Source organism: Varanus komodoensis, unplaced genomic scaffold, assembly GCF_004798865.1.
Source record: "Varanus komodoensis strain SLA01 unplaced genomic scaffold, ASM479886v1 scaffold21, whole genome shotgun sequence".
Classification (NCBI taxonomy): domain Eukaryota; kingdom Metazoa; phylum Chordata; class Lepidosauria; order Squamata; family Varanidae; genus Varanus; species Varanus komodoensis.
This window is the reverse complement of record NW_025335589.1, coordinates 3,871,844-3,894,478: the sequence shown is the minus strand read 5'-3', so window position 1 is coordinate 3,894,478 and position 22,635 is coordinate 3,871,844. Positions and strand designations below refer to the sequence as shown.

General features: G+C 40.0%; 1 protein-coding gene across 2 annotated transcripts in view; it reads left to right on the top strand.

The window, feature by feature from the left end:
* Positions 1-4,771: 4,771 nt before the first annotated feature.
* Positions 4,772-22,635, top strand: part of ELF2 (E74 like ETS transcription factor 2) — a 42,620-nt gene continuing 24,756 nt past the window's right edge. Inside the window, exons 1-3 of one of the 2 annotated variants that reach the window (XM_044430770.1) lie at positions 4,772-4,904; positions 19,243-19,458; positions 20,133-20,298. In XM_044430770.1, coding sequence (XP_044286705.1) covers positions 19,384-19,458; positions 20,133-20,298 — 241 coding nt within the window. In that variant the 5' untranslated portion in view covers positions 4,772-4,904; positions 19,243-19,383. Of the gene's footprint in view, positions 4,905-5,230; positions 6,445-19,242; positions 19,459-20,132; positions 20,299-22,635 lie in introns of those variants that run through there. The other variant, XM_044430771.1, reaches the window with a different exon arrangement.

The window sequence follows — 22,635 nt, the reverse complement described above, 5'->3', positions numbered from 1 at the left end:
AACAAAAATGTGTGTTTTTCTCTTTACAAACCAATTTATAATACAGATAATCAGCTGATTCCTGAATGGGAACACAAATTACCCAGTTGTACCCTTTCCCACCTGTCACAGACTGAAGCAGCTTTTGTGTAAAGAGATTATAAACTTTCTGAAGTGTTTAATTACTATGGTGAATAAAAGAGGAAAAGTCTTCATAGAACTGGTTAGGGTAACTGAAGCTCATTCTTCTCTGAATTCTCCCTTTAGCAACTATAGGTCCTGCTAATTCAAAGCAAACCCATGCTTTTCCTTCCCACTTAGTTCATGAAATACATTGCCAATACCAACTACCATTTCTTCTCCTACAAGTCACATCATAACACTTATTGTTTGTAGAAATCTCAAAAACATACACATTAATGTGATACAACTATGGCTTGTTCACATTTTGTGACTTTTAACTTTAAAGAGATATGGCTGAAAATGAACTACTGAAAGGCGCTTTGTACAGTAGCATCACATAACCATTGAATAATTATTTTCTGCAGTCCCTCTGGAGAACTATGGATGTCACCAAAATAATCTGAATGAGGAAATTTTATGTTACTGAAAACTACCAGAATAATATGTTATTGGATAGTATATAAACTTTGTTTCTGGATCTTTAACCACTTTGTAGAGAATGGAATTTCACTCAATCCAACTTCTCCCACATCTCTGTGTTAAACTCCAGTTGCTGGAATAGTCTGTTCCAAACAGCCATTAAAGGTGTAATCCTACATAGATGGAGAGAAAAATGTCCTACAACTCCCAGCATTCACCAGCCAGCACCCCAATTGCACCTTAAAGGGCACAAGAGTTCTTTGAAACTTAACACCCTATCTGAAGATAATTTATAAATACATTAGCAGCTGGTGGGAGTTGCCAGGTGTCAAGTTAAAGAAAGAATCCTTTAAGTTTAATACCTCAGCACCTTTGATTGCTTTCAGCTCTTTTAATAATTATTTAAAAGTATAATTAGAAATGTAATGGGATATTATCCTTCACTGTATCTGAGTTCAGGGTAGCCTGAAGGGCACAACTCTGCCTGTTCTGTAAGGCAGCTACCTCACTTTGTCTAATGATAGAGCAGACCTTACTGGTATAATCTTCTCTCCTACATTTTTCATTTGGATTTAGGCAAGGAAGGAGGAAGCTAATGATAGAATAGAGAAAGCCAAGTAATGAAAATTTGACAAAGAGTACTTGGTTTCACTCCTGGAGCTGAACTTGAGTTGCCTTTTAATCAGAATTGACTAGGAGAACAATCTGATTGGGTCAATGTGCCAAGGAACCAGATATGCTCAGTCAGGTTTCAGGAAGGCACAGAGCAGGCTGGAAGGCACTGAAGCAGGATCAAGTGCAGCCAACAGCAGTTGTGTGGATCTAAAAGCACTGAGGTAGAAACTGTCACTAGGCTAGGAAATATTTTTACTTGATATCAGCTGCCCTGGCTTAGTATAAGGCAGTTTTATATGTTTTTTGTGGTGTTACCAACAGTTCAACAGCCTGCTTTTATATCTTTAAAAGGAGTTATATCTGCTAATACCAATATGTGATAATGCCTTTCTTCTTGTCGAGAAATGTTTCATCCTTTAAAATCTACAAATCAAATTGCTATTAAAAGGAATCAAGCAGGTGGCAGGCCTGATTGCTGGGGTTTGACCTCTGCTAGGGCATAAATCTCTCTCTCTCTACTGGGTAAGTGCAAAGCAATAGAAGAGAGAGGAAGAGACTTGTCATGCTACTTGAGCTCTAGAAGGGATGCGTCTCCAATCATTTTGAGTCAGGGCATTTAGAATTTTGAAAGAGTGTTGTGAGTGCTATCACAAAATGGCTGTTGGAGGGCCTTGCTCATTCTCAAAATGGCTGACATTGTGGGCATGGTCTGTCATGAAATCTTTCCCAGAAGGACAACTGGCATGATCAAAAGTAGCTTTTCCAAGAATTTAATTACAGGGCAGGTGTATTATTTAAAATAAAAAATGATAAGGGCAAGAGACCTGCTAGCCACCAAGAGAGATACCTATAGGCACCTTGTTGGCAACTCCAGATTTAATCAATAGGCTTTACATAAATCAAAGCATAAGAATCATTTCTATGTAAAAGTGACATGTGATTTACACTGATCTGTTAGTAGAAGTACACTTCGATTCATATTCACCAAAAAGTACCACTGAGTTCAGACACATTTCCATGAATAAGGTATGCATAAGATTGCACTGTAAGACTGCCATCCTAGTCAATGAAAATGATTATAGGACTACCATCTTTAGTAGTAGTAACTTAAAGACATGAGACAAGCTCCTGGCTGTGATCCAAAGGTGATGTGGCTCTTATTAGGAATGCTCAATCCAAATAAATGAAAATCAATGAAAGCATGATAATTACTTCAGTGAAGGTATACTGCATTCATATTTCTAGCATCCCTTAATTCTTATCACAATAGTTTTACCAAACAAGCATATGACTGTTCCTAAAGAAACAAGTGAAACTCTAACATTCAGCACACTCTGGGTAAGTTTCCTTAGCTCGTTTTAGCCTATAAAACCCTACATATCTTGAGACCACACAATAGCTGATTGAATGCCACTCCCAGCTACAGTTTACTGATGGTGTTCTGGGAGCTACCTCTGATTGCCATCTCAGAGCGAGGCTCACTTTGGTAGCTATAGGGAGAAGGGCCTTTTCAGCGGTGAACCCCAGTTATGGGACAAGCTCCTCACTAAGACTCACCTGACACTAACTTGAATGACTTTCTGGCACCAGGTTAAGTCTGTCCTCTAAGACAGGGCATTTAGTTTTGTATTATGTTGGGGAATTATGTCAACTTGCTTTACAAGTCTTGTGATTTAATTTGTGTGTTTGTGGATTTTAAAATTTGATTTTAAATTTAAGTTTTAAATTTTGTATTTTGTATTTATTTCCACAATGTTTTACTATTGTTTTATATTCTATACTGTGTTGCTATTTTATTTTATTGTTTTTGTAAACTGCCCAGAGAGCTTCAGCTATTGAATGGTATAAAAATACTAATTACTATTTTCATTGAGCAAGTCTACTCATATGAAGATGCCCTAATGCTCAGTAGCCTTCATGAATCACCTGAAACTGTTGCCTAGCATACAAGAAATGAAAGAGATGAAATTTACCCCTTCCCTTTATCTTCTGACTCTACCTGCTTCTTATATGACAGGCTACTGGTAAAAACACTGGAACATTGCCAGAAAATAGGAAACAATCTTTCCTCCAGCATAACATCATTTTCACTGTTGATTTCCACTTCTGATCCTTTCCTCCAACAGGCTTTCATGAAAGATCACAAGGAATGAAAACTTTGTGAAAACAGTTTGTTCTCTCACCAAGTTGTCAGTTACCTGTTCCTACTTTCCCTCTTCTTTGCATATGATTCCAACAATCATCCAAAGTGTGTCTTTTATATACTGTCTTTTATTCAAGTGGACCTTTGCTGTTTAAATGGATTCCTTGAGCTGAATGTTATTTTTACCCTATTTTGTTTTGGTGTTTTAAATGTATTTGCTTATTGGTTGTTTGTATTAATGACTGTAAAGTACCTTGAGTACTATGTTTGGTCAAAAAAGGAGGGTGCCCATCAATAATAAAAAAATATACTCCTTACCCCTGTATAATGACCTCCAGCCAAAAAATCTTTCCCACACAAGATTTACAACCAAAGTCTCTACAGGTTTATTCAGAAGTAAAGCTCACTGAGTTCAATGACCTTACTCCAGGAAGTGCATACCAGATGGAACCGGGAACCTAGGGAAGTTTATTCAGATGTAAGTCCCATAGAGCGTAATGCGACGAACTCTCTAGTAAATACGCACTGAAAAGCTGTCCTTAAAAAGGGGGCACAACTCCCTTTGCACCATAGTTATGCATCCCCACCCCGGGTGATTTGCTCACCAGCCACAACTGCATGTGCTCTCCTTCCCACTACATTTTCACCCGAACTTTAAAAAAACAACACCCAGTGGATTTTACCTAGCATGCTCGAGCTACTTTACAAGCTGCCTTGGAAACATTTAATACCGAAGCGTGGGATAATTCCAGTTTACAAAAAAAATGATGACGTAGATTAACGAGCAGAGGGATTAGATGCAGCAATCCCGCGTGACAACCATACTTACTTTTACAATCTCTCTTGATTTTCTTATGCTACTCACTGTCTTATGGTATTTTATTTACGGTACAAGACTAAGCTCCACTAAACTCAGTAGGCCTTACCTATGTGTGGACGTGAACAGAACCACACCCTTCGGTTAGACAGACAATTATCAATTTAAATAGACAGGCAGATATCAATTACCCATTTCTTCGGCCGTCGTTCTTCAGTGTGCAACGAAACAAGCAGGCTCAATCCTGCTGCTACTGTGAGTAACAGCAATAGGAGCAGCGGCAGCACCGCTAGTAGCAGTAGTACTCGTCACAGCGGTAGCAGCTAATCCTTGTGAATGGGCATGTGCGAGCCTCTGGTGCGCACATGCCTACTAGCGGAGGCGCTTCAGGTGCTGGAGCATGTGCAGAAGCAGAGACCGAGGGCCGGAGACGCGCAGCCTGCCTGGCTGCTCTTGAGCGGGCAGGCGACTGGGTGAATGAGGCAAGCGGGCGGGCAGGCGGCCAGCCAGCCTGCCTTGGCTATCGCATGGGCCCAGCTCGCGCCCTGCCTCCTCCTCCTCCTTGTGTCTCCTCCCCTCGTGTTGGGCGGCTGCTGCCGCCGCTGCTAGCGAGGAGCCTCCCTCCCCCCCCCCTCCGAGCTGGTTCTCCCCTGGCTGTTGCTGCCGCTGCCGGCTGTTTTCCTCCCGCCGCTACTCGGCCTGAGAGAGGGAGAGCGACGTGACGCTTCCCTTTGACACATAAACAAGGTAAGGAAAGGCAACGGCGGCGGCGGCGTGGGGGGGTTTCACTTCTCTGTTCCTCGGGCTGGCCCGCTTCAGCCCGTCGGAGGCGACATACCGAGCTTTTTGGCCCGTAGAGAAATGGCAGCGGCCGCTCCGGGACTGAACCCGGCCTCAGCGGCGGTAGCCGAACAGGCAGGGGTGGACGAGCTCTCTCTTGGCGTTTCCCTCTCGGTGGAGCTGATGGGCCCGCAGTTCAGAGACGAGGTGCCCAAGGTCCACCCCTCCCCTCATCAGGAGGCAGGATGGAGGAAGCGAACAGATATTTATGTCTTATTCCCCCCATGATCTTGGAGCACTCATGTTGGACCGACAAGGGACGTGGGGCTCAGGCTGGAAAGTCCCGGAGGCGTTGGAGACCCTTTCATTTGGAGGGAGGTGGAGAGTGGGAGATCCTGCTCTTCTCCCCCATCTGTGCCCCTCCATCGGTTTATATAAGAGTGTGTGTATTTGTTTGTTATGGAAGTCTTCGCTAGTCAGGGGAGGCTGGGAATCAACTGGCCGTGGAAAGTCCCCCTGAGTCCATAGAACTGTAATTTCCCTCCCTTCCTAGTTAAAGATTGTGCAATGTGCGTGTGTGTAGTTAGGGAAATGGGGATGGGTAAGGAAATCAGGCTGTGTGCGTGTGTCTGGTTAACCAGGCGAAGGCTGGTCTGTCAGGTTTTTGTCTTGGGGGTGGAAAACAGAAGTATCGGCGTCTCACTCTCCCGTCTCTTCCCACCCGAATATTCGTGGAATACACATTATATAGGAAAAGGAGGGCATCTAAAGGACTTCCTAGCAAACCACACGAGGGAATTTGTGAAAATGTCAGAAAATCTCCCTTCCGTCCTCAACCCCAGCCCTCATTGGTGCTGGCTTGGCTTGGCTTGGCTTGGCTTTGTTGATGAATCCTGCAAAGGGAAGGGTGGTGTAAGTGGGATATGCGAGGCCATCGTCGCTGCCGGGAAGTGAAGCAGCTTTAATCCGTTCCCTGTCAATTGGGATGACTCCACTTGCCTCCTAGCCCTCCCTCGTAAGCCTTTACTTTCAGTTTCTTGTCTGTCTATTGCCTCCTTTTCCGGATGAGGCTTGCATATGCAAATCCTTGCCAAACGTCGGTTAGACGGTTTCTATTATCACGGCGCGTTCTTTCGTGGCTGTGAAAGGCAGAACTCCTCCATCTTTTTCCCCGAATTAACAAATAAAAATTAAAAAGCGAAACAAACAAAATCCCTCTTGTACCGCATGGCTTACAAATATTTTCCACGTCTACCAAGAACGGATGTGGATCACTGGCCTCTGCACGTGATTGTCTTTGAAGGGAGGAGGGCTGTAAATGTGCCCTGACATGTTCCCTTTTCTGTCGGATATAGGGTCTGAATTAGCCCAGTTTGAGTTGGCGATCCTTGCTTAGTGGTTGCATTTTTACCTTTGGGATGCTGGAATCTGAATGGAGATTCTCGCTTCGTCTAACTGACTTAGTAACTAAAAGGAATCGCCAGTAGATAGCTTCTGGAAGGGGACGGTGAGTTCATCTCTCATCATTACAACTCTGCCATGAGTTTCTGTGACTTGTTTCATGTACATGCTCATGTTCATACTTTGTTGAACTCAATTGCAAGTGACTGACACAAAAGATCATAGCAAAATGCATCTCTCTTTTTAAAAACTGGAACATTTTTCAGAGAAGATAAAATTACACCGTGAACTAAGATAAAGACATACAGAGATGAATTTCAATTTTATTACTAAACTTTTACAAGAAACAAACAAAAAGGCTACATAAGAGTTCTATGAACACTTGTGATGTCACAACTTACGTTGTGTCAAATTTTATGATAGTTTTATTTGGCATTGGTCTATGATTTTAATTGTGTATGTATTACTAGAATATTTGAAGAGAACAAAGTGCATTTGACTCTGAGGCTATTTCATAAAGTTGTTTGTCAGCATATGTGTGGACCTGTATTGCCCAGGAAAATTTATTAAAGAATTCCTGCGGAGACATTGCATTTTTAGAGTCATGGAAACCTATTTCCCTTGCTTGTATTCTTTTTCTGTTGATCTTACAGTTTAATTACAATGTGCTAATTTATTATTATAGCTTAACTTTGCCTTGTATGTACATTGCCTTTTTACCATTGGTAGAAATGCAATACATTATTTAAATTTTAAAAATTTAGCAGTTTAATAGTGGTTTAGAAGGCACCAGCTAAACAAGAAACCTCTACTCCCCAGCTACATCCAACATGGCTGTCATAGTGTTGTATGTATATTTTTATTGCTATCATGTACTAACACTGAAAGAAAATTCTCCCTGTGTTTAGTCTTGAAATATAACTTGTGGTAGTACTTTTTAGACTTAACAGATCCAGGACCTATTTTTATTTTCAATTTTAAACATAGGATTTAATTAAATTATTACCCAGTTATCTCTACCTTCCTCCTTTTTTAGAGTGGTCTAGCACTAAGGAAGACAACAGGAACTCCTGCAATTTTAAGAGCTGATCTGTGTGGAAGAATAAATTTCATCAGATGTAGCTTGCCATGCAAGGATGAGAGAAGCTGCTTTGCTGAAATTATTTGTGCTATGCAACTATTGGCACACTGTGCAATCACTGCTGCTTGGCTCCTTCTGTCAGGGACAATGCTAAACAACTTAGAAAACATCCATCTGTGCTTAGTTTAGTGTTACATTGTGAGTTTAAAATGCAGAGGAGGTTATGCAAGTTACCTTGGTTTCTTTGTAGGATAAAAGACGATATAAATCTAATAAGTTAGATCGTGTCATAATATGCCATAAGACTGTCTGACCTTCTTCAGATGACATGCCATGGCTTCTAACCCACATGTATAATTATGGACTCCAGGTTCCATATAGAAACCCCATTTGGGGACTGTCATGCAGTGTGCAACTGGCAAGCAGAGGTGGCACTATAATCCCCAAGTGGGGGCTGCATATTGAAAATGGTATCTACATGCATCACAGCCTTACCACACTGGATAGTGGTGTCATGCAGACCTTCCCTCTGATTTTGTTGGAACAGGCTTTCATTGCTTTTTCTTGGAAATAGCTGTAGTACCATTCTGGAAGAGAGAATATTATGAGAGGTGTCCATCTCCCCTCCCCAAAAGTTAGTATAATAAGAATATATTTTTTCCCATCCATACCTGGTTCTTAGCATTTATCTACCAAGGCTAGAGATAAGTCAACCTGCTATATTGATATACCAGTGTCATGGGCTGGATCACTATGCTCCCTGGTCAGTGCTCTCCTGAAGTTGAATGCCCCTCTACAGATGGTCATTAGGTTGGACCATCTGTGGAGACTGATGGCTCCTTCTGGCTGAACTCAGCTCTTTGGTTTAGTGAGGCGTGAGGTGACATGAAAACTGTTGGGAAACTATGAGAATGATGGCGTTGAAAAGTCCTGGCTATATTTGACTGAGCAACTTAACACAAAGTAAGTTACAGGTCTTTGCGGAGATGGCAGCAATGATTCTTTCTTTTCTGTCTCTATTGTATCAACTGAATCAATTATATCACTGAATCACAGTGGAGCTTTTCTGGATGGTAAAGGGTGTTTTATTTTTTTATTTGATTTGATTTATAAAACTGCATCCAATAGTCCCAACCCGGACTTTCTGTGTAGTGTACATCAGTAGTGGTGTTTTGATGCTAAGTCTTTTCTGGCAGATGGTGAATGATCTTCTTGCTTAATTCATTGCTAGCAAAATTGTTCAGCTCACTTCCCATCGCTGATGCAGAGTCTTTGCTAGAGGTGTTGCAAACCCTGGCTTGCAGAATCATGGATAACTTCTATTTGGCTTCTGTTGAGGGCAGTGATAGATTGCTTGGTTATTGCTAAAGCTGCCTCACACAGCTTGACCCTCATTACTTTTATTGTTATTTCTGTTTGATCCACTCTGCTTTTTGCTAGGCTGAATGCTGTAGTAGGTAAAATTATTTTTTTTTGCAGCACTAGTTACTGTGTAGGTGTCATTTCTTATTTTTTATTTCTTTTATGTAATTAATTTTTATGCCACTTGCATAGCCCCTATCTGGACTCTCTGCATGGCTTCTTGGGCAAAGACCACCTTGAAAAGCACTTGTAATTTGCAGATTTGAGCATTGTAATGATTTATATGTAAGGTTCTCCTTGAGCACTTGAAAACTTCCAAGTACTAAAAAATGTTGCCACATGTTTCCTTATGGATGTGTGATGTCAAAAACCATACACGTCTGGGTTGAATTCAATATGCTGGTTTCACATATCTCAGAGAGAAACGCTTCTATTTCCAACTCCCATGTGAAGCAAGAACTATTGTGAGGAGCAAGGGTTTGCACAATTTCTCCTGAGGCCATGGAGTGTACACCTCCCTGTAACTTGTGTTTGCCTTCTTTTTATCTTTTGAAGGAGGGAAGACACCTTCTGTATTTTGCCTTTGGCTAGTTTTTGCTATTTTTTCTGTGTTGCTGATGTGTTAAAGGAGCAATCCTAAGCCCCTAGTTCTTGGGCTTCAAGCTCTGAGACAGAATTCTGACTCAATGTTAGGAATCTGTGTTCTGATTTCACTCCCCACCTTACAGCCAGTTCAGAAAGAACTGCATCAACTGGATCTGTGAGGTCAGTTAGCACTATCTAGATGGCCTAATGAAAATGCAGAGTTACAGGGTTGACAGAGATTACCTCTGCTGTTTCTCCTGCTCTGTACTGGATCTGAATAATACCTCAGATAGAGGACTCATGGGCATCAAGGGCACAAGCCATAGGATTGCATCTAAATCTGATTTAATTATTCTGTGCAATTGTTATCTAATAATGCTAGGGAAAGTAGAAGGCAAAAGAAGAGGAATACCAAGTCAAGAAAGCCACAGCCTTGAGTTTACAAGAGCTGAGCAGAGTTGTCAAGGTCAGGCCATTTTGGAGGGCTTTAATTCACAGGGTTGCCACAAATAGGAGACAATTTGATGGCAAATAACAGTGACAAAACTGTGAATGTAGAAAAGGCTACTAATGAACACAATGGTTTTAATAAATAAATGGATACACTTATTTAGAAGTTCCACTAACTTCAATTAATATGTAAAGAAAGTGCTACATGTGGTTCTAAATCCATGTCAGCTATGCTTGAGGAAATGATTTTGAGTATAAGCCAGAGCTTCAGTTGTGACCTACTAAATATAACAGTGGCATTTGCCTTAAAATATAAGGCTTTGAAATCAGAGTGGAACATAATTGTGCTATAGAATTAAGTCATGAGTTTAGTAAGCTTTTCCAATGTGTTGCTTTTCAGATGTTTTAGATTACAGCTTCCATCATCTGCAGTCAGCATGGTCAGTGATAAGATAATGACACCTGTGATCCTAAACATCTGGAGGGCACCTGGTTGGGGAAGACCAGGCTTAATCAAGGATGCTAAGAATACTTTCCTGGCATTCTGAGTTCAGGGTTTGCATTCATGCTTAGAAACAGCTGTTCATGCTTGCAAAGAAATGTTATTCCAAACCAGCAATTGCTATTAAAATGGCATCAGAAAAGAGTAGGCTCTTGTCTTTAAAAGCTTAAACAAAGCAATACAAAAGATTTAATACAGATATTTTTTCTAGACCTCATACTTGTGATCCTCCAGAGGCACAATCATGTTGAAGTACCCATAAGCCGTTTCACTTGGAGATTTAAGTCATCCTGCGCAGAATGGAAGGTGTGGCAATTACCACTTCCTCATCCTTTCTGCTAATTTCACTAGAAATGCTTTTTGCCTATCTAGCTGGAACATTTCCGGATTTGAGTAGTGGGAAGGAGGCTGGTGAGGTTTTAGGGTATCTTTTATCCTGGCTTCTCCAGTTTCCTTCCCTCCCACTGGAACACACCCTTTGCCCCCTCCAAGGTCATTTTTACAACCTTCGAGAGTAGATGATTGGTTCTTTCCATACCAGATATAAAGGGGGAGGAGTCAGATCTGCAATTCCCAGCTTTGACTGTGGATCTGAGAATCAAAAACTTGCTCTCCAAAAGAGCATAGAATTGTTCCCCCAAAGTGCCCAGCTAGACCAGCATTAGTTTCTTGCAGTCTCACCAATGGGCTTTATATGATATCATAGGCTTTTGTAGTTTGAAAGAGGCCTATCCACTTCTTCCACACTATGCGTATCTTTATACACCTCCATCATGTACATACTTATTTGCCTTTTTTAAGCTAAAAAAGGATGATGCATTATAACCATTTCTCACAGGAATATGCTTCACTTTGGTTGCCCTTTTCTGCAATTTTCCAGTTCTACATTGTGTGTGGTATGGTATGGTGACCAGACGTGATCACAGTATTTGAAGTGTGGTCAGCAGTCATGCTACAGATTTTTATAACAGCATTATGATACTGGCAGTTTTATTGCTATTTCCTTTCCTAATGATCACCAACATAGAATTTTCCTTCTTTGTAGCAGCCACATACTGGATGAGCATTTTTGTTGAACAGCCCAGTACAATCACAAGATCCTTTTCTTAATAGGTCACCATCAACTCAGACCACATTAATGTATTTATGAATTCATGATTTTTCTGTATTCAGCCAAAATTGTTATTTGTGCACAGGGTTGTATTGTATACTTTCATCCTGTTTGTGGTACTTGAGAATCCAAATTACATGGGCTAAACTTGTAGGGATAAGACTAGTTGTACTCAAAGTACCTTGCCCACTTTGGGCTTTTCTAGCTAATGACTCTGCCTTGCAGATAATACTTAGAGGGGGTTCCCCTTTTATTGTTGCCAGTTGTCCATTGCCCTATTCAAGGTTACTTGCTCTGGCTGTTAAAAGTCATCACTGGCAGGATTGGAGGCAATCTAGTATTTTCTCCAACTCAGAAACGAGGCCCAGCCCTGTGTTAACTGCATATGTGGCATTCCCAGAGGTCCACTGTGAGAAGAAAAGAGAGCCGAGCTCCTGTTTCCAAGCTAGCAACACACTTTAGTGCTCTGACTGTATGCTAATCTGATAGCTGTGTGGAATACACACACTGTAGCAACAGCTTACTATGATTCTATCTCTGCAGTGCTTGCAAATTTCCACCATTTTGTTTCCTGTTGATGGTTGGACTTATTGGCACAGTGGCTAGATTTATATTTGCGTGTGTGCAAAAAAGAGGACTTGACAGGAAATTCACCTCCTCTTTGCTGTTTAGGAAGACAAACAGTTGCAATGCTTATATGGACCTCATACCTCCCTCTTGTGTCAGGTAGGCTGCCCACCTTTTATTTACTTATATATTTACATTCAGGGGCCCACAAATTGTGGTTGAACACAATTCTACTAAAGTCATCTGCAAAAACCAGTTCTATACAATTTCAGTGAGCTTTACTTCCTGAATGAGTATGTTTAGGATTACATTGCAAATGGATTGCTGGTTGTATTCAGGCTTGGATTGCATCCAGTGGCATCTAACCATCAGTATTCCATCTGTCAGTAGAATGAATCCCTCCTCCTGCAGTCCCCATACTGCCTGAAATCTGCTACAGAGAGTTTGAAGGATCCCTTAAAATAGATTTCAGGAAAGTAGGATTCTGGAAGGGAAGTTTTGTTATATGAACAAGTGTTTGCGTAATTGTCACCCATAATCAGTATTCCTGTGGACTCAGAAATAAGGCCTTCCTTGGTTCAGTGCAATGTGCTCCTAAGTCAGTATGCATAGGATTGAAATTGAACTACCTGAATGGCTTCACTTTCCCTTCAATGAGCATAGCAAACCAATCAGTGCTCAAATCACAGGGGGACTGCCCTTGAGTCCCTAGCTTTTGTAATGCCTCTGGTATCAACCATTCTAAAGGCTTCAGGTGGACCATGGCTTGGCCAACCATCTGTATTAATGGACCCCTAAGTATGCCCCCCACCTGGTTCTGTTCACCATGTATGTCTGTCAGTTCTTCTGGGCAGTCTAATCTTCAACTCTGCATTGTTATTTCAGACAATTAGATTTACAGGCAGGGCCTGTCTTAGGCTGCTTGTATGCCCCTATACCCTGATGGACTTAGTTTGATTGGATAGCCCTTCCTATTGAGTCTGCAGTAACATTGCAAGGATTCCAGCTACCTTAGATTGTATGCATTGATTGACTTAGGGAACCTTCCAGCTAAGTGCAACAACCCCACTAAATATTTTAAAATGTGTCTTACATGTGGGGCAATGTCAGTATCCCAGAGGTAACATTTGCTTGATCTTCAGCAGAAGGAATGAGCAGGTAGGCTTATAGTTAAATTCAGATGACCAGCGAGAACCAGACAGAGAAGAACTGTATGCCATATTTTGAGCTGGAGGCCCTTTCGGACTAGGGATGGAATTGGTGCTACAGAATGCATTTTGAGCCTAGCTGGCCTTGTTGCTTGGTTGAAGAAATGAAGACATAAAAGTGATGAACACAGTCCTGACAATTCCTTTCAGGAATAAATAGGGTTAAAGAACAAGAGGTTCCAGCCCAGAACAGGATGAAGCCCTGGGATTGTTTTGTCAAATTATTGGAACAGGTTGGTACACAGATTTCACTGGGTAAGGGGTGTCTGATTAGTGAAAGAATCTGTTGTTAATTACTGCCATTCTGTGCCATTCCTTTTGTATCCCAGTACCTTTTCTCTGGAGGATTTCTTGTTTGGTGCATTTGGCCCTGCCTGCATAGTGAACATGAAGGTGGATAAGGTGCAGCTTTTGCGGGGTTGTTCAGTGTAATGATGATTAAAAATAATGCTTACAAGAAAACAGACTTCCCACAGGCTTCACTTATGTCTGGCATAACAGATATGCATTGAGTAAACAGTGTGAGATTCTAAAAGAGGCATTCGTCTTCCATGAGGTGAGGTTTGTAGATTTCATTCAGGAGCCCATCTGCCTCTGACGCATCATTTGGGTACCAAAACCAATCTTATATCCATGGTTAAGCAATACATTTGTTAGAACCACCCAAGTGCCACAAAAACTGAGCAAGCTTTTGAGTTATCCAGAATTCTTCATCAGGCTAAGTAGTAAAAAAGCAGGGATTGGAGGTAAAGGGAAACTAACAGAAAAGTCCATATATTATAGTTAGGTGAAGTCTTCAGTTCAGACCTAATCTCAACGTGGAAATTGCAGGCTGAATTGACTGCTGGTAGTTCTTCATACTCTTTGTGCATCACACATATGGGTTATACTCCTGTGCAGTGCCTTCATTCGGGAAGATTCTCCCAGCTAAGCTGGTAGATGTTGCAAGAAAGATGTAATGGTTGACTATTGTGTAATATTACATAGTAGTTAGAGGAAATTGAACCATTAAAATGGGCCATTCCTCTTCAGGTGGTAGATTTTTCCATTATTCTCTGGTGGATTCTGCCTTAAATAGCTAAACAGAGTATCGGTCATGTGTTTTTTTAAAAAACAATTAATATACTTTTTCTTTATGTTTAATCTGTATACTGTGCTTTATTTTTTAGTTTAATACCCACCAAGAATTTATATTGAATTGCTTTTTAAGGGGTTATGTAAACTGGAGTCTGTGTGAGCAAGCAGCTCTAAAAAAGATACAGGCTTTAAGATAATCATGAACAATTTGAGGATTTCCCACAGGTTTTATCTTTACTTACTGACAGATAGGATGCATCTTGACTTCTGCATGGGTCTAGGCAACCAAAAACAAGAAAATACATGTTTCTTGGCTTCGATTGGTGTGTCTAGTCTTTGAAGCAAACAACTAAACGATCCTTACAAAAACATGAAACTTCCAAAGAATTGTGAAGGCTCTTGCTTCATTTTCCTTCTTTCTATTCCATCTAAGACACAGATAACAAAAAACTCACTTTACCTAGGAAGACTGAAATGACAATGGCTTGTTTAGCTTACCTGGAAAGTCCCAGAAAAGCCTTCTGGTGAGGACTCATGATATGCTGCTTCCTGTTTTGTATAGGCATAGCTTGGACCTTGCTGTTCTCATTTGTTCTCTCATTTACTTGAGAGTGTTTTTAAGCAGGAAACAAAATTTTAATTTGTAAAACAAAATACATATCCTTACTGCCTTTGTGGTCTCTTCAATTCATGGAAAGTTTAAGTGAGAATTGAGAGCTCCATAGAGTAGAAAAAACTCCAATGGTTGGCATTGTGTTGAAGAGAATTGAAAAGGTCTGTGTATTCACACAATTAATGTTACATCTGAGCTGGGCCAGTAATTGAAAAGAGTGGCTTTCTGGTATTGTCATATCTAGTTTCATTTTATTTTTTTCTTCTTTTCCTCCATTAGTTGGCTCTTTGAGTCCAGTTATTTCCTTTCCTGGTCTGTTCAGATGCAGAGGGTGGCTGCCTTCCTCTGCTTCTGCTTCAGTTGCTCTGAGGAATATTTGGTGTTGAACTCTTTTATTGTTCCCCTTTGTTCCCGTTGCAATTCCTTGTGGCTTTCTGCTTGTAATTAGAATTACAATTTCCACTGAACAGCGGCTAGAGCAAATGTTCATAGTTATAGGATGCTAAGAGTTCTGTCTCTTTCTCTATCCCTCAACCATCCCACCCCATGCCACTTTTCAAATGCCAACATTACTCATGCAGGATTTTATCATGGATAAGGAGCTTATCTGGCATATATATCTAAGAACTGCATGAAAGATCCTAGGCCAGACTTGATCCAGCATTCTGCTTGGTGCAGCATTTATTCTATTTGGAAAATCATGTTTGTGAACTCAGTTTTCCTTACCAGGAAACCTGCCCACCTAGGAGCTAGATATGAGGGTTTGTATCTGATGCTGTCTCACAGAAAGAACAGGCTGTTGTTGGTATACTAACTCTGTTGCCCAACAACCTCCCTGGTATATGTGATTTCCAGGGTGGTGTTAGGGAACCCTAGCTGCCTTAGATGAGCCTGCTAAGGACTTTACAACCACCATGATAGCCATATTTTTGTCAGAATACACCACTGATCCAACACATGTTGCAGGTAATACTTTTGAATCTGGTATTGGCTATAGAGCGGATTGGGGATTAGCTGATACTGTTGGGGAGGGTAAATGTGACCATTTTGTCACTAATGGAAATTTGGATTGGCTGTTACTAACCTTCTTTGCAGGCATGGGAGAATGCGCCTGAATGCTCTGAGGAATTTTTTGGCTGGCATGGCTGGTGCACCTTCCAGTGTTCTTGTCTCACTGTGAAGTGGTTAGATGAGTTATTTATTTATCTTTTAGGTACCCAGATGATCTTTTAGGTACCCAGGACCCAAGCTGTTTGGGGCTTTATTCAAACACTTTAAATTGGGCTTGGTAGCCAGTGTAGTTGGTATAGAAGTGGTGTGATATGGGTTCGTGGACTAGTTCTTGTCAGCAATCATGTGGCCCTATTTTGAACCAACTATTTTGAAGTATCTGAACCATCTTCAAAGCGTGTGTAAAGCTTGTTAAAATAATCTAGTTGGGATGTGACCAAGGCATGTATGACTGTGGCTAGGCTTTGTCTGTCTAGCTATGAATGCAACTGGTAAATTAGCTGCAGTTGGAAGAAGGTGCTCCTGGCCACTGAGTTGACCTAAGACTCAAGTGAAAGTTTTGGATCCAGGAGTACCCCAAACTGTGGACCCTGTCCTTTAGACGAAGCACAACCCCATCCATGACAGGGTGTAGACCATTCAACCCATCCAATTGACCGCCCACCAACAGTACTTCTGTCTTGTCTGGATTGATCCCTAATGTATTGGCCTTCATCCAGTCCATTATCAAGCTCAGGCACTGGTTGAGGACTATTATTATTATTATTATTATTATTATTATTATTATTATTATTACATTTCTATGCCGCCCCTTGCCGAAACCTCGGGGCGGCTTACAACACAATAAAATACATTGAAATACAATAGCACATAATAAATTACCATTAAATGCAAAAATACAAAAAATACATTGATTTACAAATATAAGATTAAAATTATCAGTATAAATTAAGTAAATAAAAATATAGGAGGAGAAAGAGAAGGAAGAAGAAGTTGCCCTGGCCAGATCATATGTTTTAACAATTAAAATGATGTTTAAATAAAAAGGTCTTTACCTGGCGCCGAAAAACCAGTAACGACGGTGCCAGGCAGACCTCTTTGGAGAATCATTGCTATCACTCCTTAGCACCCTCTTTAGCTATGTGGATCCTGGAAGGCTTCCCAGTTCTCTGAGGACCTCTGAGCAGTGATGTAGACTGGATAGTGGTTAAAGCACAGGTGGTATAAGTCTCGATTTAAAGGTGATCAGACACAAGTAAGAGTACAACATGATTTTCACTATGTCACAGTAGTGGCAACAAAGTTAGCTTACTTCACCACCATCATTGTGTCCTTGATGAATTTCTCCATAAAACTCTTTAGGATATTGATTGGACTGATCTGGTTGGTGAATGGGAACAGCTAGGCCCTTGGAAAAGTTCTGTGATGGTTTTGAGAAACATTTTGAAGGCCAAACTCTCTTGCATTCATGGTGAACTGTGCTATTGTAGTAAGTCATGTAGAAGGATTCAGAGTATCATCTGGTCGTGGATGATTGGAATAATTTTGGGGTTTTGCAGCGTGAGAATTTTGACAAGATGCTTGTTACAGTCAGGCCAATCTCTTACTCTCTAGATCCCTGCTCTGTGAATTCCTGGAGGGATACATTAAATGGATAGGGCCAGGAAATGGTAAACTCCTTGTTAGAGGGGATGTTATGTATGTTATCATGAAAGAGACTGATGCAGTCCTTCTTGAAGACACTGTACTTCTGCCCAGAGGTTTTTGGTGACTATTGTCTATTTGCAATACCCCATTCCTGTGCTAGGTGACCAAGACCAGCTGCAGCTGTGTCTAGATGAAGCAGATTATGTAGACCCATGTTGAGTCTGGACACAGCACTGAAACAGGCTTGATCATTCTGATTGATAACTTTGGAAAAGAGATATGGAGTACCTCGCATTAGCTTTCAGTGTGGTGTTTCAGTCACCATAATGCCTTTTGGATCTTCTGGGAACAGGTCTGTGGCGACAGTAAGGGCACTATATTACAGCGATTCCATTCCTCATGCAGGATTGCTTACCAGAGTACTTTTGGGAGAGCTGGCTTCATGGCAGTTACATTGTGTGATCCTACAAAGTTCCATTTTGTCTCTCATTCTATTTAACAGATATATGACATTGTAGGGGAATCATCCAGGGATTTGTAACATAGGGTCACCAATATATGGATAACATCCTGTATCTCTCCATTCCACTAGAATCAGGAGCATATGTGTATACGCGCTGGATTCATGCCTGAAGGTAGAGATGGACTGCATGAGGGCTGATAAACTGAAGTTAACTCTTGATAAGATGGAGGATGTCTGGGCAGGTGGTCATTGGGTCTTAGAACAGACAGCCTGTTCTGAGTGTGAAAGCACTCCCCTGATGGTGCAGCTATGTAGGCTAGGATTACTCCTTGATTCAAGATTATCAGTAGAGGCTCAAGGTCATTCAGTGGAGAGGAGTGCTTATGGCCAGCTGTTCACCTACTGTGGCTGCTCCTGGACTGAGATAAATTGGCAACAGTATTCCATGCTCCAATATCTTCTGATTGGACTATTTCTTGGGTTGTGATGCCTTTGAGAAATGTGGCCAGTGGGGCTGCTGCACATGGCTGCGCCTTCTTGGCTGTGGCATCCCTGTCCTGGAACTCCTTTTTGGTAAAAAGATTCAGTTACCTCACATTTCTGTTATGCTGCACCAGTTAAAAACATTTTATTTGTACAAGATTTGGGGCACAGGCAATCCTATCTAGGATTGTTTTACATGTATCTTTATATTGATTGTTTATTGCATTATGTATCTGTGATTTTAGAATTATAATTGTAATTACATTGATGTGATGTATTGTTTTATATAGGTTGTTTGCATCTCTGGGCTCCTTGTGAGGAAGGGCAAGCCATTTTTATTTATTACTATAGATTTATAATATGATAGTAAAATATTACATTAAGACTGTTTTTGAACTTTGCAATCACCCATATGGTTTATAATTATAACATTAATAAAAACTATATAATATGCAGTTCCTGAAATAAGCCAAGCATGAAAAGCATAAAATATGAACTAAAGCTAAGTGAAAGTTTAATTGTGGTGAAACTTAACTTTAGGGCAATGGCTCTTCCACATATGGTATAAACTTCATAATTATGATATGATCACAATCAGTAACTCTTTAGAGTATTACAATTGATGCCTATTTTTAATCAGTATTGATTCCCTACTTTCATGTGCAGTAGTTGTATATATTTCTTGAAGAACAGATATTCAACATTCTTGAGTATATCTAGTGTTCTTTATGCCTTTTCTTTCAGGACTTCTGATCCCAGTATTGAAGAAATTTAATTTTTGGAACTACTCTACCTAGTTCATTTCTCTTAACATTCAGCATTGCCATCATTTGGAATATTTACATACTTTGCCATCAGCCTTGTAATCCTTCCAGGGAATGCACAATGACATCAGCAGTAGTTGACAGTGGAGGTTCAAGTTTGGAGTTTGACAGCAATGGAGTACAAATTCAAGGCAAGGTCAGAAAATGACGTGCAACCTATTTTTCCTGCAGGCTTTGTAAATATTGATTGTGGACACTAGGGGTGCATGTTGTAAGGGACAGAGAATACTACTTGCTTAGAATTCCTCACTGCAGTAAGGCAGAGAAAATGAAGAACAGTAATGTCTGATAAATCACAGCTTTGGCTGAGGGAAATAAGTCTATCACTGTAGTGATTTAGGAGGTGTTAGAGTATAATCAAAGCTAAATTATTTTAATATTTCTTTATTTTAGAACAGGTTTGGGTAACATAACAGTTATCAATCTAAATGAACTCTTTATGAATTCCAAGTACCATTCTGGACTTCATTCTTTCAAAATTCTATTTCTATATTATTCTATAGAATTTGTAGTTCTTCTATTTCTATAGAAATCCATATTTTTATAATCATTACCTTGTCAACTACTACTTGATTATGTGGATCAATGTTTGCCTACCTTTAAGTTATGTTCCTCCAGTTGGTGTGTTTCTGATGTGGCCTTGATGTGGCTTACATTTTCTACCTCTGCTTAAGGGTGCGATATATTCAAATAGAAAAAAATCCAAGTTTATTTTTAATATTCAGTTAAAAAGATAAAGTCACTAAGGAGAAAGGAGGGCAGTTAGATTAACATTGTAAACAGTTAACTCTTTCTCACTGTACCCTTCAGGAGAATGAACCAGTCTCTGAATATCCAGCAGTGATTGTAGAGCCTGTACCAAGTGCCAGAATAGAACAAGGATATGCTGCACAGATCTTTGTTTATGATGATGAAACTTACCTGCTACAAGATGTTGCAGAAGAACAAGAAGTGGAGACTGAAACAATAAAAACAGGTAGACCTTAAAAAAAAAAAAAAAACAACTTTGCTGGGGCTTTACATTTAAGCTAGTAATATGTTTCACTGAAATTTTTATTTCCTTCATTTGCTCCTCTTTAATTTAGTAGGCGTGGCTCAGCTAATAGGAAAAAAAAACTGCTGCTGTGCATGTTGCACAAATAGGCTAGTTCTATCTTAACATAAAATTTGAAGACGCTTTGATGCTTTTCCTTACAGTTTCTATCCCTAATCATCAGACAGCTTGTCTCTTGGAGTGACCTTGTTATTTTCCTCTTAATAATAAAAGGCACAGCTGACAGTGGTCAGTTAATGTAGTGGTCAATGTGTGCTCTGGGTTTCTTTTCTACAATGCTGATGTCTTTGCAAAACAAACCGTTAAGGTGTGCTACAGCAGTAGGAAATACTTCATTTTTCCAAATTGGTTGAAAGTATGAAATATTTACTTGAACAGTAATCTGCTTCTAAAGGAAAAAAAACCTGATTTAAAGGCTGGATGAAGTATGCTGGACTTTTTGTCTTAAACATGCATAAGATTGCACCTCAATGTGTTGACTTGAACATAGGGATTGTAATCTTAATGAATCAAAGTAACTTATAAGAAAAATTTAAGGAATTTTTAATTGCTGTCTTCTGAGAAGCTTTAGCATTCCTAGTTGGCTATGAATACATTCCATTGAAGTTTGTAGGATTTCTATCATATGCTTCTAGTTTCAATGTGTGGAGCAACTGTTTCACTCAAGGTGTATTTTAGTCATAATGCAGTTATAACAGTACAGTGAGACTATAATTCAGCATTAATAAGATATGGATCTGTTCTAGTAAAACAGTAACTGTGCCAAGAGTTTATTTTAAAGAGCTCTGTTGAATTATTCACTTGTAGTGTGATCAGTGATGGGAGTATTGATTAAAAAAATAGACTTAAGACTTGACAACTAAGTAGGTGATGTGTGTGACTTACTGATTTGCCCAGGATGGCAAGCTGAGTCCCATCCAGTACTTCCTTGTTGCTGAAAAGCCTTTCCATTTATAATATAAATTTCTGAGATTGTTAGTTTAGCTTGTTTATACTGTGTATTTTAGACAAGCTTGTGAGAATCCTGCAGTTAAGAGCTTCTTGTTGACAAAAAATGTACCCGTGTATTTTTAAGAGTGACTAATATGCTTCCATCTAAAAGAACCAATTATGTTGTTCTAGCTCATAAATTCTGACCCTGTTGGCCAAGATTCAAATAACTGCATGCCCAAAGCAGGTTTGGAACTTTTCAGAAAACACTCTTTGTACCACTTGTAAAATGCTTATGATATAGACAGGAGTATCAAAAGTGGTGACATGATATGGAGGGTGATCTGCTTTTCAAAGAAGACATCTCAACAATTCATGTAGCTCTTTGAATCCCAGTCTGTGTAATTAAATTATGTTCAAAAATTTAGTCAATACATCTCTGCTCTGGGTTATAGAAATGCCATGTTGAAGGTAAGTGTGGTACATCTTTTAATACAGAAGGCTTTCTAAAAATGCTACTTTCTGATAACATTTTAAAGCTGTTTCAGTGATAATCTAATACTGTATGGTAAAAAAAGGTGCACAACATTTGTTTTTAATCCCTAAAGGTTTGAGTTGAAAACAAAATTTTATTTTGATACTAGTATCTCTGTCCTAGCTGGCTGGCCATAAAGTAATAGCTTGCTACACTGAAATGTACCAGACTAATAGTGAAATGAAGAAGATGGATAACTCTGTGTACCTGTATCTTTGAAAGTGTCTTTACCATGTCCTTAAAATGCAAACAGATTTTGCTGCTGAGGGCTTGTGTACAGGGGAGCTTTTAGGCAGAAAAGTTCCTAGAGTTTTACTTCAACTTATTTTTTGTGGTAAACAAAAATTTTGACCAGAAGATGTTGTCTGGTTAAACTCATGAATTGGGCAATATAGCTTGCATAATAAAAGGCTTGTCTGAAAACACCCCTGGATAGTGTTGACTTTCAAAGCAGAAATAAGAATCTTAAGCGATTTCCATTCTAGAAAGGTTTAGCATTTATAGCTGTAGTGAACAATATGAAATAATAGTGAAAAGAGTTTCTGTAGAGCACTTTTCTCCAACATATTTCCCTCCAAACATGCTGGATTTCAACTCTTAGCATCCTCCAGCAAGCAGGGGTACTAGCTATGGGATACCAGGAATGGAAGTCCAACACATTTGAAGGGCACCAGATTAGGGAAGTCTGTTTTAAAGGCTCAGAAACTGGAAAACAGTTCAGAGAGATACACCGTCTTTGCAACTACCTGTGAATCTGATTTGGCTGTTCATCTACTCTTTATTTTCCTTCCAAT